The sequence below is a fragment of the Triticum aestivum genome, chromosome 5D (genome assembly GCF_018294505.1).
Source record: "Triticum aestivum cultivar Chinese Spring chromosome 5D, IWGSC CS RefSeq v2.1, whole genome shotgun sequence".
NCBI classification, from domain to species: Eukaryota; Viridiplantae; Streptophyta; class Magnoliopsida; order Poales; family Poaceae; genus Triticum; species Triticum aestivum.
In genome coordinates this window covers 14,189,790-14,205,278 of record NC_057808.1, presented here as the reverse complement: position 1 = coordinate 14,205,278, position 15,489 = coordinate 14,189,790, and the positions used below count along the sequence as shown (strand labels likewise).

The following is a 15,489-nucleotide window of genomic DNA, read 5'->3' as shown; positions in this document are numbered from 1 at the left end:
CACACATGTTGTATATTTTTTTCGTACACACGAGAAACATTTTCTCCATACACATTTAACATTTTTCAAATGCTTGGTTACCTTTTTTCGAACATTTCACGTAAAGTTATTTGCGTAATATATTTTATTTAGAATATTTAGAAGTATAAATAAAATTCAAAAAAGAAAACGGAAAAAACAAGGTTGTGGCCATCAGCGCATCTGGCCCATAGCCCATCTCACGTTTTCTTGACAGAGGGTTCGTTAGGTCTCGCTATACGCGAGATATAGGGCGTCCCATATGAAATGCCCTGGGACTATTTATGGCCTGTTACGAGACGTAACAAGTGAACTTTTTTTGTTTGAAATTTCACATGCATTTTATTCAACGAAGTTTATATTGTATAAATATTTTTAAATGACACGAACATCCCTTTGTGAGGTGTGATTATATTGGATGTGAGATTACGTTAATTATTCGTCGTACGTACGGTCAAGCCCCCAAAGATACATATGGTCGACTGCCACCACCTTTTTTTAGCGTTGAGGATGTTTTTTAGGATCTGACTCTGCCACCACTTTTTTTAGGATCCAACTATCACTACTTTTGTAGCCTCCTATCATCAAAAAAACACAACTACTTGTGGCCCGTAGAGACGATGGGGATGCCCACAAAGGCTTCCTTCCTCCAAGCCGATGAAGACGTGAATTCTATATCTCGCTTATAGCAATACTAGCATCTGTCTCGCGTGAAGATGTTGCACTAATGGGCTGGGTTATTAGAGCTCTCGCCTGATCGCTAATTCAGTCAGTCACTTGCTCGTTCTACGTACGTGTTTCGTCAAATTTTTTCCTTTTATTGTTTCTTTTGGTTTTCTTTTTTCTCCATTGGTTTCCTTCAGTGTTCTGTTTTTCCATCAATTTTCTTCGTTTCTTCAACAGTTTTCTTGGGGGGTTTTTCGGTTTTCCCAATTTTTATGCTTTTATTTTTTTGTGTTTTCTGTGTTTCTTTTTCAATTTTTATAGTTTTTCTTCATTTTATGTGTAGAAGTTTCATATACACCAAGAATAATTTATATATGAACATTTTTCAAATACATGATTAAAAATTTTGACAACATATATTTTTTATGTCTGCTTTTTATACATATTATAGATTGTTTATACACCAACAACATTTTTTATATACAAGTTAACATTTTTAAAATAGATGATTAAATTTTTTCTAAAGATATGTTTTATGTCTACTTTCTCCATAAACATTTTATATTTTTTTATACACTGGAAACATTTTATATATACACGTTTAACATTTTTTAAGTTTATGATCAACATTTTTAAAACATATTTTTTTTATGTCTACTTGTTCCATCTACATTGTACATTTTCTGTATACATCAATAACATTTTTTATAGTCCAAATATATGATTAATTTTTTTTATTTTATATTTTTTGTTGTCTAGTTTGTTCCACACACATTGTATATTGTTTGTATATACATTTTTCGTATACACCGTAAGCATTTGTACTACACATATTTAAGATTTTTTAATGCATCATTAACGTTTTCCAAAAAAAATGAAAATATATATTTTGATTTCAATTTTCTCCATACGCATTATACATGTTTCGTATACAATGGAAACATTTTCCTATACACTTTTAACATTTATCAATGCATGAGTAATAGTTTTTCATATTTTGCATATAAGTGGTTTTTGTAATAGACATATTCAGAATATTACAAAATAAAACTAAAAGTAAAAAATAAAAAAATGACTGCAAAACAGTGAAGAAAAACGAAAGAAAAGAAAAGTGTTGAAGGCCGCGCTGGGCCAGTCTAGGCGGCTGTCTGAAGTGAGACGTCCTATTGTCTTACTTTAGGCGAGATATAGGCGCGCCCCAATGAATAGAAGTCCCGTCAACTCCGGCAATTCAAGACAAAAGAACCCTCGTCTTAGGTGCCCCCCTAAATGGGTCGGACAACCGCGGAAAGCAAGGTTGGCTCCTGCTCTCGCCTTTGTTTTATCACTTTTTTATATTTCTGAAATTGATAGATATTTTACTTAAATCTCAAAAAACATTAATTGCTTGTTTTAAAAAAATTCATGTGGTAAAAAAATGTTCATGCAACTTTAAGAAAATGTTGATACTCCCTCCAATGCACATTAATTGTCACTGATTTAGTACAACTACAACTTTATACTGAATGAACGACAATTAATATGGATCGAAATGAGTAGCATTTTAAACAAATGTTCATGACATGCAAAAAAGTTTCACAGACTTTGAAAATTAAGAAGACCATCAACCACGTCTGCTCCTGTCACTGATCAAAGTAAGAGGAGGAGAATCCTAGTGCTGGTCTTGGACGCCTCCTTCCTAATGCTGGTATAAGGTTGGTATTGTCGTTTGTCCCTCGATCTAGATGCTATAAGAGATGCTTATGATCAAAGGTATTGATTTGTAATATTCATGGCCATTCGATGGCTCTTGATGACTAAGCCCTTTGGTTGCCTTTTGTGATGGCACAATGTAGTTGGTGTTCAACCGAAAACCAACATCCCAAAGATAAGAAATACCTTTTGGTTTCTTTTGCCATGTGTTAACTAATCCTGCTAGTTTTGTTTTTGGTTGCTTCTGTCTCTTATTGAATATATGCGGTTGTTGTCAAGCACTTCAAGTTGGAGGCAAAACTATCCATCAACAAGGCAAAACTATCAGTCATTCTGACGTCTAAAGTTCTACATGGACCTATGCATCGCCAGTGGGGGCATCACCTCCCCAATGAACACATCGATAACACTCGAGGGCACCTTCTGCTCCATTCATAGAGTTGATGACATTCCAATATGATTTCACCACACTAAAGTGGGCTACCAATATCCTTGCGGTGCAATGGCACTTTATTTTTACAGGAGCAGCGAAACACGCCGCCAGTGCGACCATTGCTGATTTGTGAAACCTTCATGTTCGATGGCTGGCCAGTGCTGAATTGGTAAACTTTCGTGCTTAATAAAATCAAAGGCTTGAACAAGGGAAGGACATTGGTTGTGATAAACTGTTCTCCATAGTCGAGTCCGAAGGGAAGTGCAGTGGTGATGTTGAAGAAAAAGAAAAGAGAAGACCAGTCCTAGAATCTAGATATAAAGCAATCGCGTAACCAACAGACTCTTTTTTTCACATGGTTGTAAAAGACCACTAAAATAGGAAAAAATGCAGGATCTGGACGGTATGCTCTTTCAAATCTACATGAGTTTTTAGATGTGTCTTCGAGATTTGTTAGGGTTTGTATCTTGCTCGGGAAGGAGAGATGGTGCCGGCTTCTTAAAGATGGAATAAGGCTCTCCCCACCTAGCCCCATTCCGGTGTGTCCCCGGCGGATTTGTCCTTGGTGCATTTGCCCAGATCTGTTTGTTGTTTGTCTATGCCCATGTTTCTTGAGGTTGGATCCTTCTGATCTACGCTACTCTTCATCGACGCCAGTTGCTGTTCTGATGCGCTAGTCCTATTGGGCCTTAGCACGACGACTTCTCGACTACCTACTACAACATTTTTTGCCCGGCTCCGGTGAGGGAGGAGCGATGACGGCGGCGCACTTTCGGCTCGCTTCTGTCCTTGTAGTCGTTGCTCAGTGGTTTACGGATCTTGATGTAATTTTATTTTTTCTGGTGTTCAATGTACCCCTATGATTTGAGGATGAATACATCATATGTTTTTCGGCAAAAAGAAATCTACATGAGTTGAGTTTGTTTGATCGCATTAAACCTGACATGGGTGGCCCGACCCGGCAGTCCCGGCCCGAAACCCGGTGGCGGCGGGGCGGGGCTTGGGCCTTGCTTTCCAGCCATAAGCCCGAAAAAAGCCCGACAAACATGTATTTTACGAATTTTAAATAAATAATAGGTATACGGTTGTACTCCCCCCGTAAACTAATATAAGAGCATTTAGATTACTATTTTAGTTATCTAAACACTCTTATATTAGTTTATAGAGGAAGTATTATTTAACCCTAAAATAGATTATTTATTATTAAAAAAAACAAAATAGGCATTTGTGAAGCCTGACCCGGCCCGGGCTTGGGATTTTGTTGGTCGGGCGTTGTGAAGCCCGGCCGGGCCCGAAGAATTCCCAGGTCTAGATTGCATCATAGAAAAAGAGCAAAGATTTTTGTTCTTTCAATATTTCAATTTTATTGGATTTTGTTGGTCCAGATTGGATCATTGATTGCAAATTTTTGTTGGATTTCGTATGTAACGTAACACGAATGATCCCCAATTCCTATTAGGGTATAATCACATCGGAGTATTTATTTTGCTAATACTTCAAAAATTCCGTATGCAATTTATGTTAATTTGTCAGTACCGTGTTAGAAAAAACACACGCCCGCGCCCCGCTCTAATCCACTACATACAGATGTATTTACACTTATTTTAGAGTGTAGATTCACTTATTTTGCTTCGTATGTAGTTGAGGAGGTGATCGGTCATTTTATTTTTTCGGTGTCTGTTGTGGTGGTGCCGGAGGCAGATGACGGGTGTTAGTGCTAAGCTTAAAGATGTTTTGCTATTTTTTCAATTATGTCATGTCGGCCTTACATGACTTGTACTTTGACTTTTATGATATGAATGAGACATGTATTACTCCCTAAGAGCGTTTAGATCCATGCAAGGCAAAAAGATTAATATTTATTTTGATAATCCTTGAGAAGTTCTGTATGAAAATTATTTTGTTTTAATAAAATTAATTAAGAAAAGAAGAGAAGGGAAAACAGAAACTTGTTCACCCACGCAACCCACGCGCCTCCGCCCCGCTCCAGTCCACCACCACCAGCGCCGTCCGTCCGTCCCTCCCTCCCTCTTTCTGCACGCCAACACGCGCAGAGAGAGAGAGAGGGAGGGAGAGAGAGCAGCGACTCGCGAGGCCGATAAGGCTACACGTGCGTGGCAGAGCCTTCGTCTTCCCCGTCGCTCTCGTGGGCGTCCCCTAGCCCAGCTCCCTCTGTCGCCGCGCGCGCGGAGGGCCGTAATCGCCTTGGCCATCTCCCCCCAATCCCCACCTAACCCCTCGCTCCTCCCGACCCCCGATTCGCCGAGCACGCCTCCCACCGAACCACGCCGCCGCCCCCAAGGAACCCCCCCTCCCCGCCGCAGCCGGCTCTACTGGACTGGCGCGGAGCGGGGGAGATCTGCCCCGACCTGGTTCCCTCCTCCTCTTGTGGTGACGAACCCTAACTCGCCTGTACTGTTCTGCTACTCCTGTTGACATCACCCATATATTCCTTCTCATCCAGTTTGCCTTGCCACTAATTGATTGCGCTGTGCTGATGCAAAAGAGAAGGAATTAGTTAGGCAGGGGGGAATAATGTTCATATTCAGTTTTGGTTCCTTCATGGATTTGAACCCGATACCTCAAATCCCCATTGCTGTCAGTTTTTTACAATCTGTACAATAAGGTGGTCGTAGGTGTTGAAATCCGGTCTTCTTATCTGCACTTCAGTTTTAAGTAATGATGTATGCGATCATGTCTTGCGCGGTAGTTTCATTCTTCTCCTTAACTCAAGTTGTGTGACAAAAGAGGTGAACAATTGCAATACGTTAGCATCGGATTTGGTAATAATAATATGGTCTTTTCGGCTCTACCGAGTGCTAGTTGAGTCTGCTTGCTGACTCTGGTTTCCCTTGCTTGGACTTGGGCCGTACACTTACTCTCGTGGTATCTTTGTACATCTCAAAAATTTAATTGCACTAATCTCACATCGCATTTGTTTTGGAATTACAAACCACATTATTAGTTCATATTACCTATGAATTTTCTGTTGATTGAGTTTCTTTCTCTCTGTTGGTACAACTGCTATAGCTTCAAAATCTACAAAACTTTGTGTATTCTGTTGATTTGGAACTAGCTTCAAAATCTACGAACTTTGTGTATTGTGTAAGCCCATAATTTTACCAAATAGCCAAGCCTATCAGAAAACACACTCATCATATTCCTTTTTTTTAAATTATTTCCAGGGGCATAAACTAGCACAACCAACAGATGAGGAGCTACTGATTGAAGCTCGGCCATTTGATGTGAACATTTTGCATTCCTTCAGTGCTTAAGATGGCGGTTGGACTAACATCCCAGCTGTTCCAAGGAGTCACTGCTACCAACAGATTCGGCCAAACCCACAATTTTTGTGGAGTACGACGAATAGCTGGTGTGGAGATGCGACGTTTTCCCTCATCCACTTCGTTTCCTTCACTTGCTTATGTATGATCTCTTTCAGCCTTTCCAAAGCTAACAGCATTCAAACATTCTTCTTATTCTTTTTGTTACAAGAGGTCTAGGCGATTCTTTTTATCATGTTTATTACAAGTCAGTAATTGCTAGTGTGTGTGTTCTCCTACATATATTTATTACCTTGCAAGTGTGAAGTATACTTCCATATTTGTTTGTGCCTAGTGTAAAGGTAGTAGCTGTCAGTTTAACAAAAGAGAACACGTCTTCCAGAATAGGAAGCTGTATTAAATGTATGTCAGAAAGAATGAGCTATCCCATCCAGTTCTCTTTCACAGGGCACCAGACAAGGCTGGCTACACTATTCATTCAAATATTTTAATGTTTCAGTTTTCATCTAAGAAGATATCAGACTAAGAATGTGAAGTTACCCTTTGTTTCTCTGCGAATGCTGAGTAATACATTCCAGTTGTATATTTATTATCTCATTTGAGCTGTCAAAATCATGCATAAATTTCTTAAATTGTAGATCTTTCTTTCTATACATTAGTTTCACAAAACTACTCTACATTATACATCTTCCATTGGCCTGAAAACACTAAATCTGATAGATAGTTAACGAGAAATGACCATACATACCGTATTCAATCACATGGCACAACCACTTCATCTTTTCTAAAGCATTAAAGTAGGGGTAGAGAGTATAAATGTTGGATTACATGCACTCGTGATTCCCGCAGTTGACATATATTTTTTAATCGGAACATTTTAGGTTGAAAGCCATCATACTAACACCTCCTGAGGTCAGCTACAGCTCGAGTAAAATGGAGGCCGTTGTACTGATGATTTAGATGGAGAGATCCTTTTGTAAACTAAAGTTAACCTACATCTGAATAGGTTGAGAAATGAGAGCTAACTGTTGAACGACTACTAGCTGGCAAGAATTTGCCTGTGATGGCACCAATTGCGTTAGTTGACTAGGCGATTCTGTTCTTTAATAAAACATACTCGTCATCATGAATACATGTCAGTTTAAGGTGTGCAAGGGTCATGTCTTCTGGAACACAGAACATTTCTGTTTGCTAATACCTATCCCGGTACTGGCTTGAGTATACAAAACTGACACTTGACTGCACCAGACAATCTTCCATAATTTTATTTATTTATAGGTTGTTAGTAGTATTGTTGAAAGCAAATCAGTTTCAGATGTTGTACCTTGGAGACATAAGTCAAAGCCTCACACTAGGAACAGAGGAGCTCTTCAGTTGATAAAATACTCCAATACACATGTATTCCATGACTTTAGCCTATGTTGGATAACAGTTTAGTTATACTAGGTTTCTGTAATTCACTTTCATCGACTAAAATTTGAGCGGTGCCATTTGTTATAAGATACTACCTCTGTCCGGAATTAGTTCTCGCTGAAATGGATGTATCTAGACATATTTCAGAGCTAGATACATCCGTTTGAGCTACAAGTAATTCCGGACGGAGGGAGTAATTGGATGCATAATTTGTGGAGGGTTGTCGAACACCATTGTTGCTCTATCATAATATATTTATGCATTTTAGGTTGGGTCGGTACTGTAGTCCTGATGTCACACTGGGTTTCTCCCACATTGCTATTGTCTATCTAAAAAAATATGGTTTGTTTGCCTTGCAGGGGCAAGATTCCTTGGTGCATAACTCGTCCGGGAGGAACTACATGCCCATGCTTTATGTGCCTTATAGATATCGGGCCTTGCGTGTTAGATCTTTTGCCTTGCCAGTTGCTTTGAAGGAAATTCCTTTGGTGAAGAGTGCGTCATTAGTATTGAATAGGTAGCTCCCCTCATGGCATAATTTTCTTTTGAAATTTCTAGATTGCTTGGATAGTTTGCATGGATGATTACACTGAGTGGTTTGCCAGTTGACACTAATCTGGATTATTCAATTTCTGATTGACTATAGAAGGAATCTCACAGTAAATATTTTGTAAAGCAGAACATGTAACAACTATATTGTGCTTGGTACCTGGCAACATCTTTGACAGTTGAAGTTAAGATAATGAAAAATCTAGGGTGCTGATTGGATGCCTGAAGATGCTACAGCATCTGTATAATGGTTTTTTCTTCTTCAAAAATGATAATAATTAAAACATACTCCCTCCATCCGAAAATAAGTGTCGCTGATTTAGTACAACTTTAATACAAAAGTTGTACTAAATCAGCGACACTTATTTTCGGACGGAGGGAGTATTAGTTAATGCACGAACATATTGGCCAAGATAGTTTGGTGGTAGTCTTGTGCGCTCCCATAGATAATTCAGTAGACTCTTGGCTGTCCTGTTTTTCCGTTCTTGAAGTCATATTTTTATCATTTTATACTGTTTTCAGTCAGTTCATGCTTGAATTGCCACTTTTTAAAAGGTGCTTCTTTTGTTCTTTTGACAGGTCATGCGACACTTTACTTGCAAATCCAGCTACTGCACTCGTGGTACCTGCAATTGGAATAATTGTATTTGCTCTATGGGGTTTTTTGCCTCTAGTGAAGGACATCAGAAACCGTTTTGATGTATGTGCCTTTATGTTCAACCTGATTTTTTAACCTTATATTTATTGGCAGCTAAACAATCAGAGCCTTCCTTAATGTCCCTTGCAGCATGGAGGTAACTGGAAAAAGAGCCCTACATACCTAATTTCTAGTTCCTACCTTCAACCTTTACTCCTTTGGACAGGGGCAACACTTATCTGCAGGTATAGGCACAGCAGAGAGTAACGATTATTTCTTGCACCTATCTGATAGAAACTGCTTCCTCAGAATGTTTAGGTCTGTTGCTGAATTTCCCTTCTGCTCACACATTATCCTACAGGGGTTTGGATCCAGTCGTGTTGCCTTCAGCAGCAAGCCAAGCTGTTAAAACACGCCTTTTGACATTTGTGAGATCCTTATCGACCGTCCTGGCTACTGCATATATTATGACAAGGTGCAAATGATACACTCTTAATTAAAAGCCCCAATGACTGTTCGCAAGTTATATTTTTGATGATATAATCACGCAGACGCTTATGGCAGCGTTTCTGTTTCTTGATGCAAACGCACTTACCGGATCTTGGAATTAGGCGACTGACAATCTCTTATTCTAGCTCAACATCAGTTTTGTTATGTAGCAAGTGGATACCTTAAACTGGTTTATCAGGTTGAGGTGTCATAGACGTGGGCCATTAGCTGATATGATTAGTCATCTGTTTTACTTATTAGTTGCTTTGCTTGGGCCTTAATCCAATAATTTAAGATCTGGTTGCATTTAGTTAGGTAAGATTATACTAAAATCCATTCTTTCTTTTAGCTGATGTTTTTGGGGCCTGTCTGTACAAAAGGGGAAGCAACCCAGTTGAAATGAACTAATAAACAACAACAACAACTCATGGCTCTGGCAAAAAAGTTGGGGTAGGCTAGAGGTGAAACCCATAATATCTCGTGACCAACTCATGGAGAATAGGCATGAATAAGTTCACTGCACAGGATCATGAATTGGGTAGGATGACACAGTCTAGTGTCGCGTTTTTTTGCAATTTGCTCACTCTCTTATGTTGTACTCCATATAGAATTAGAAGAATTTGTCAGGAAGTGAAACTAAAACCATGAGCGTGATTTATGGTGGAGTCGCATTTCCGCATTTGTTACCTAAGTTTCTTTTACAAGAGTGCTGTTCTCACATTAAAGTAGTACTCCCTCCGATCCAAATTAATTGATGCATCCTCTATACGATCACCCACTTTTTTTTGAGGGTTTATACAATCACCCTCTAGTATGTACTAATACTGCGTCAGTTAATTTGAACCAGAGGGAGTAGTATATTTGTTTATTTGTGTTATGTATGACATGGGAGTCAAGGTACATTTGTTTATTAAAGTCTTTCGAAAGGTTGGTGGTGCACATGTGGATAGAAATGCATTTGTTTATTCATTTGTTGGTACCATATGTGAACTCACCACCAACTCCAACCTTTATAAGTAGGAAAGAGAACGTGTTAACTTCCTTGTAAAATGACACCCCCCTTCCGGTATTTATTTTACTGCTCCTGACCAGTTTAGAGAGCTACAGCACATATTTTTTACTCTAGATATTCGACAACAAAGTTCCTTGTAGTGCTCTACTGCCATAGAAAGAGGTGTATGCAGAAAGTGTTGAGATGTTTTGTGTAGAAAATCTACTCTTGTTTGTATGGCTAGTGGGTTACTTGGTAGTTTTTTATCCATGCTTCCAGTTCTAACATAATTTATCTTCTCTCAGCTTGATTCAGCAGGTACAGAAATTTCTAGTGGACATACGAAGCCCCAGTGATACACGAGCTGTAAGAATTATTTCCTTATGTCACAGTGATTACGTTGTCAGAATACCTACTGTACTTCTATCAGCTGGATTTCAGTTTTAGTGATATAAAGGGTTCTATCAGCAGGATTTCAGTTTACATTATGATGCATTCGTTTCTGAAGGAAATAGTAAATGGATATGATGCATATTTAAGGGTTTGTAGGGATAAGCATATATAAGGATGGGAGTTCGTTGGTGGGGGGATTCTCTTTCTGCAGTATCCTGCAGCACTTTTACTGACTTCCTATGAGACTTGGGAGAGGTGGGGGTGAAGGTTGTATAGCAATTTGTTGAAGAAGTCTTTTTCCTGGTTTTCTTTGTAGCGATTCCGTTTGGGAGGTTAGAGTTTATGAAGATAGAAAGAATGAGGTTTTGATACTTCTTTTTGAAGCGTAGATTGTTATTCGAAATTCTATTTACTCTTTGCTTTTGTAGACATTATTGAATACTATAAGTCTGATGCTGCATTAAGTACTTGATATCTTGGATTAAACTTTCTCAATGTTAGTGCTCTCAGTGAAACTGATGCTAATTTTGATATTTGATCGTATTAAGCCGGAGTACGTATTTTTCATTGTACTTGTATCATATAAGTTGTCCCTCAATTTTTTCCAGTACTTACATTGCGCTGTACTTATAGCATATAAGTTGTCCCTCAAATTTTTCCATTGTTGTAACCATACTTATGCAAGTCTGTTTGTGGCAGATGGGGTTGGATTTTACCATGAGAGCTGTTTATACTGGTATCTGGATTGCTGCTGTTTCTCTCTTTATGGAGTTGCTGGGTTTCAATACCCAGAAGTGGATAACTGCTGGAGGTTTTGGGACAGTATTGCTTACGCTTGCTGGTCGTGAGGTACTGCATTTTTTTTATTGATAGTGTTAGCTTGTGCTGTACTGATAGCTATGGTCTTTCATTGCAGATTTTTACGAATTTCCTCTCAAGTGTTATGATCAATGCCACCCGCCCATTTGTAGTGAGTGAATGGATCAATGCAAAGATAGATGGTGTTGAGGTATCTGGTATTGTTGAGGTCAGTATTTTGTATGCTTTATTTGAACTTCCTTGAACCATCTAGCATATGATGCGGATTTGCTGTTTTCTTTGTTCCATTTTGTGGACGAAAACAGGAACCATCTAGCTAAATAGTTATTCGTCCCGCAATTCAGAATTTCATGAACTAATATCACCCACAACCTCATACAAATATTTATATGCTTCATTCTATCTCTATAATTTTATGTAATTTGATTTCTAGCATTTTTTTTCCATAACCAGACCTTTATTTATATGCACTGATATTACTCACACCCTTATACACGATATTATTGATGTTTCATTTTTTCATGAAACTAAGTAATTTTCTTTTCAGCATGTCGGCTTGTGGTCACCAACAATCATTCGAGGCGATGACAGAGAAGCTATATACATCCCTAATCATAAGTTCACAATGTCTATATTGAGGAATAACACGCGGAGAAACCATTGGCGTATTAAGACATATCTTGCTATAAGCCACATGGATGCTGGAAAAATTGGTGTAAGAATTTTGAATAAATCCTACACATTCTCTTAAGACCTACTTTAACCATGTTTTTCTGTTTTTCTTTGGTAGATAATTGTTGCAGACATGAGGAAAGTGTTGGCCAAGAATCATCATATAGAACAACAGAAGCTGCATAGGAGAGTATTCTTTGAAAAAATTGATCCAAAAACTCAAGCTCTTATGGTAATTTCTTATATTAAGCAATTCCATTTTTTTCATTTAATTACAAGTCATAGCTGATCGTTTTAAAGGACTGTTTGGTAGAACAGTTATTGACTTGGCTAGGATTTTTTGAAAACCCTTTGAAAATTCATAATAAGTTACTTTTATTTCTTATTGTTCAACTGGTATCAAGATTGTAGCTTCTTTGCATGCATAATTTTTATATTCTTGAAATATCAGAGCACTGTCTTCAGTTTTACATTGTGCCAAATTTTGCATCCTTAAATATCTTAACTTGTATCGTGCTGTCCTGCAGATATACATATCCTGCTTTGTGAAGACATCGCATTTTGAAGAGTATCTAAATGTCCAGGTAATTTATTCTGTATCTGATGCTACATATTCTCCTTGCAACATATGTGGGGGCATATTAATGTGTATATAGCATATACATGGTGTGGTGTGCAGAAATACATAATTTTTGTCAAGATGGCCTGTATTGTTTGTAATAAAATTGCTGCTCAGTTTAGGTAGGACCAGTTGTACCAATTGTTTTGATGTTCCTTATTGCAACAGGAAGCTGTTATGTTGGATCTTCTTACGATAGTTGGGCACCACAGGGCAAGGCTTGCTACACAGATCCGAACAGTTCAGAAATCATATGGCAACGCAGACATTGACAACATTCCTTTTGGAGAGGATACATATAGTCCTCGTGCACGTGGCCGTCCGCTCCTGATCGATACTTCTGCAAGGATCAGTGACGACAAGAAACCTCCTCGACCGGCAGTAGCACGCGAGGATCAGAAAGCAAAGGTGGCAAGTGTATCAGCGGTAGAGGCGAAGTCAGATGCACCTGACGGTTCTAGTTTAAACAACTCGGAGAAGCAGGAAGAGAAAAAGTTGGTTCCAGATGATGCTGGGTTGAAGAAGGATCATGTGAAAACAACTATACCATCTCCCACAACTCCATGGGCAGATCCTGTTGCGTCTACTACTTCCAAGACCGATGAAGGGAAGGCCCAAGGATCAGAAGGACAAGGAGATGGTTCTTCAGTTGCTACACCAAAGAAGGAATCTAGTAGACCTGCCTTTGAAGACAACATTGTTCTTGGTGTAGCTCTCGAGGGCTCGAAGAGGACACTCCCAATCGACGAAGGGATGAACCCTCATCTATCGCTATCTGAACCTGAGCAGGACACTGGTTCGTCGCCTAAGAAGAAGGGTCAAAGCTACTCACTTTCAGGCCAAGAGAAGGCGGACTAGACAGGTGATGGATCCATGTCGTCGGATCTCTATGAATGATTTGTCACCAAGCCGACCTTTTTTGTGCGCTTGTGCAAATGCAATCAGTCACTCAGCCATACAGCTAGCTCTTCTTTTTTCCATGTTTAAGGGCATGAATACATGTTTATTTCTGGGAACCAATGTACCTTAGGCATTGATCGCTGTCACAAGAGAAATATTCTGTACATATGGTGCATCTGCTGGCTGTAACGATCTTCTAGATAAAGTTGATTTATGTTGGTTCTTGGTGGTCTAGGTGTATTCTTGTGATATCGGAATCATGTTGCACTGCCATCAGCTACAAACCGACTGAAATGCAGTGCTTGATGCAGAACGAGAGTGCGTAAAGGGCACTGAGTTCTCCAGAGTTTATCGTTGTCATTTGCATTAATACATACCACTTGACATGCAAATGGTATCCGAATTGGGTGGTCATGTAGTACAGGGATGCTGTGGTGGATGATCGATTTCAAGAGGGGCATAGTACATACATTTACATATAATGATCGGTAGAATGGTTTTACATTTCTGAATCACAAGTCTGGAATAATTAAGGACCAAAACGGAGTATTTACTATTTTATACAATGGACACACATGAACTTCTCACTGTGAAACAGAACATGAACATAGGATGATCACATGATTTTTAGTGTACTCGCATGATAAAAGATATGTTAAAATAGTTTCTGAACGACTTGATCAACACTTATCGCGTGCTTAGCTAACAAAAAATATATATACAGACCAACACATACTACCTGCCTTGAGAATTAGGATGTCAAAGGTCCCTTGTTTATGAGTGTAGATACGTTTTCTTCCATATTACTTTCAATCTATGGAATATACTCTGAAATATTGGAGTAAAACAGAAAATCATGACAAACAATTTAGTATACTACCTTCATGATCATGCTCATAAAATCTCAATAAATTATTATTGTTCTTGTGAGGCTAATATAGTTCTCTTTCATTTCAATTAGATTCGACCCACAGGGCTGCTGCTGCAATAGAAGCATTGACAATCGTTGGTTAGAGGAAGAGATCTCAGAGCTCTTTTATGGTATCTTGTAATTAAGATGGGTCGTTCATTCATTCGTAGAGGTCAACAATGAAAATTGATGTATAAAATTTTCAACCACACCACTGTGTTCTTGCGCATGTCACCAGCATTGCCCTATGGTCATGAGATCTAAATTATGGATTTTGTCTATCAAGATGACGTGATTACGAAACTCTCATGGATTTAACTGCATCTAGTTATCAATTGTCATACCTGATGCATTTGTTTTATACGAGAATGTGGTCTTGTATGTGATCAAATTTTCTCGCCTTTTATTCTTGACGGTCGCTGCTAGCATGGCCAGTGTTTGTTCGCACGTGCGTTTTCTGTTAAGTGTTTTATGTAGAGCTAAATAGCTAATTAAAAAGTCTTCAGCTTCTCACCCTTGCTCCTTTTCCTCTCCTCCTGCTCTTGTATCCCTCCCCTGCTTGCTGATTTCTCTCCCCAAATCTCATTGTATCCCCAACTTGTACCCAAATGCCGGTATTGATCCGATCTCCGTCCCATCTCCCTGTTTGGGTCGTGACACCAAGGTAGTGGCCACGCTACTTAGCCCGTCATTTTACTTTTGTTATGTTCCACAGCAAGTGTACTTTCTTCAGATTCATAGGTACACTCTGATACATTCCTAGGTAGTATTGAATAAATCTTAAAAGTAAGGGAGTATTTTTTGCTCTGGACGTCCTTGAACTTCTCACGTCATTCTCGCAAAAAAAAAAACTACTCACGTCATGATGTTTTCAGCATTCTTCCTCATTTTCCTTTTGCAAGAGGAAACAAAAAATGGAAGCAGAATGGTCACATTATTTGTGCAGTGTGCACTCCAATGATATAACAGTTTTTGAATGAGTTGTTCAACACTATCTGCATGTT

At 38.9% G+C, this 15,489-nt stretch overlaps 1 protein-coding gene across 2 annotated transcripts; it reads left to right on the top strand.

Annotated features, from left to right (window-relative positions):
- The first annotated feature begins 4,829 nt into the window (after positions 1 to 4,829).
- Positions 4,830 to 13,799, top strand: LOC123119140 (mechanosensitive ion channel protein 2, chloroplastic). 2 transcript variants are annotated; one of them, XM_044538838.1, is made up of 13 exons: positions 4,830 to 5,200; positions 5,995 to 6,235; positions 7,866 to 8,023; positions 8,635 to 8,755; positions 8,843 to 8,937; positions 9,054 to 9,167; positions 10,478 to 10,538; positions 11,265 to 11,414; positions 11,482 to 11,592; positions 11,932 to 12,099; positions 12,175 to 12,288; positions 12,584 to 12,640; positions 12,844 to 13,799. In XM_044538838.1, the coding sequence occupies exons 2-13, from the start codon at positions 6,086 to 6,088 to the stop codon at positions 13,531 to 13,533; spliced, it is 1,989 nt and encodes a 662-aa protein (XP_044394773.1). In that variant the 5' UTR covers positions 4,830 to 5,200; positions 5,995 to 6,085; the 3' UTR covers positions 13,534 to 13,799. The 2 variants fall into 2 exon arrangements, with proteins under 2 accessions (XP_044394773.1, XP_044394771.1); XM_044538836.1 differs by having other exon boundaries at positions 4,830 to 5,221.
- Positions 13,800 to 15,489: the final 1,690 nt, after the last annotated feature.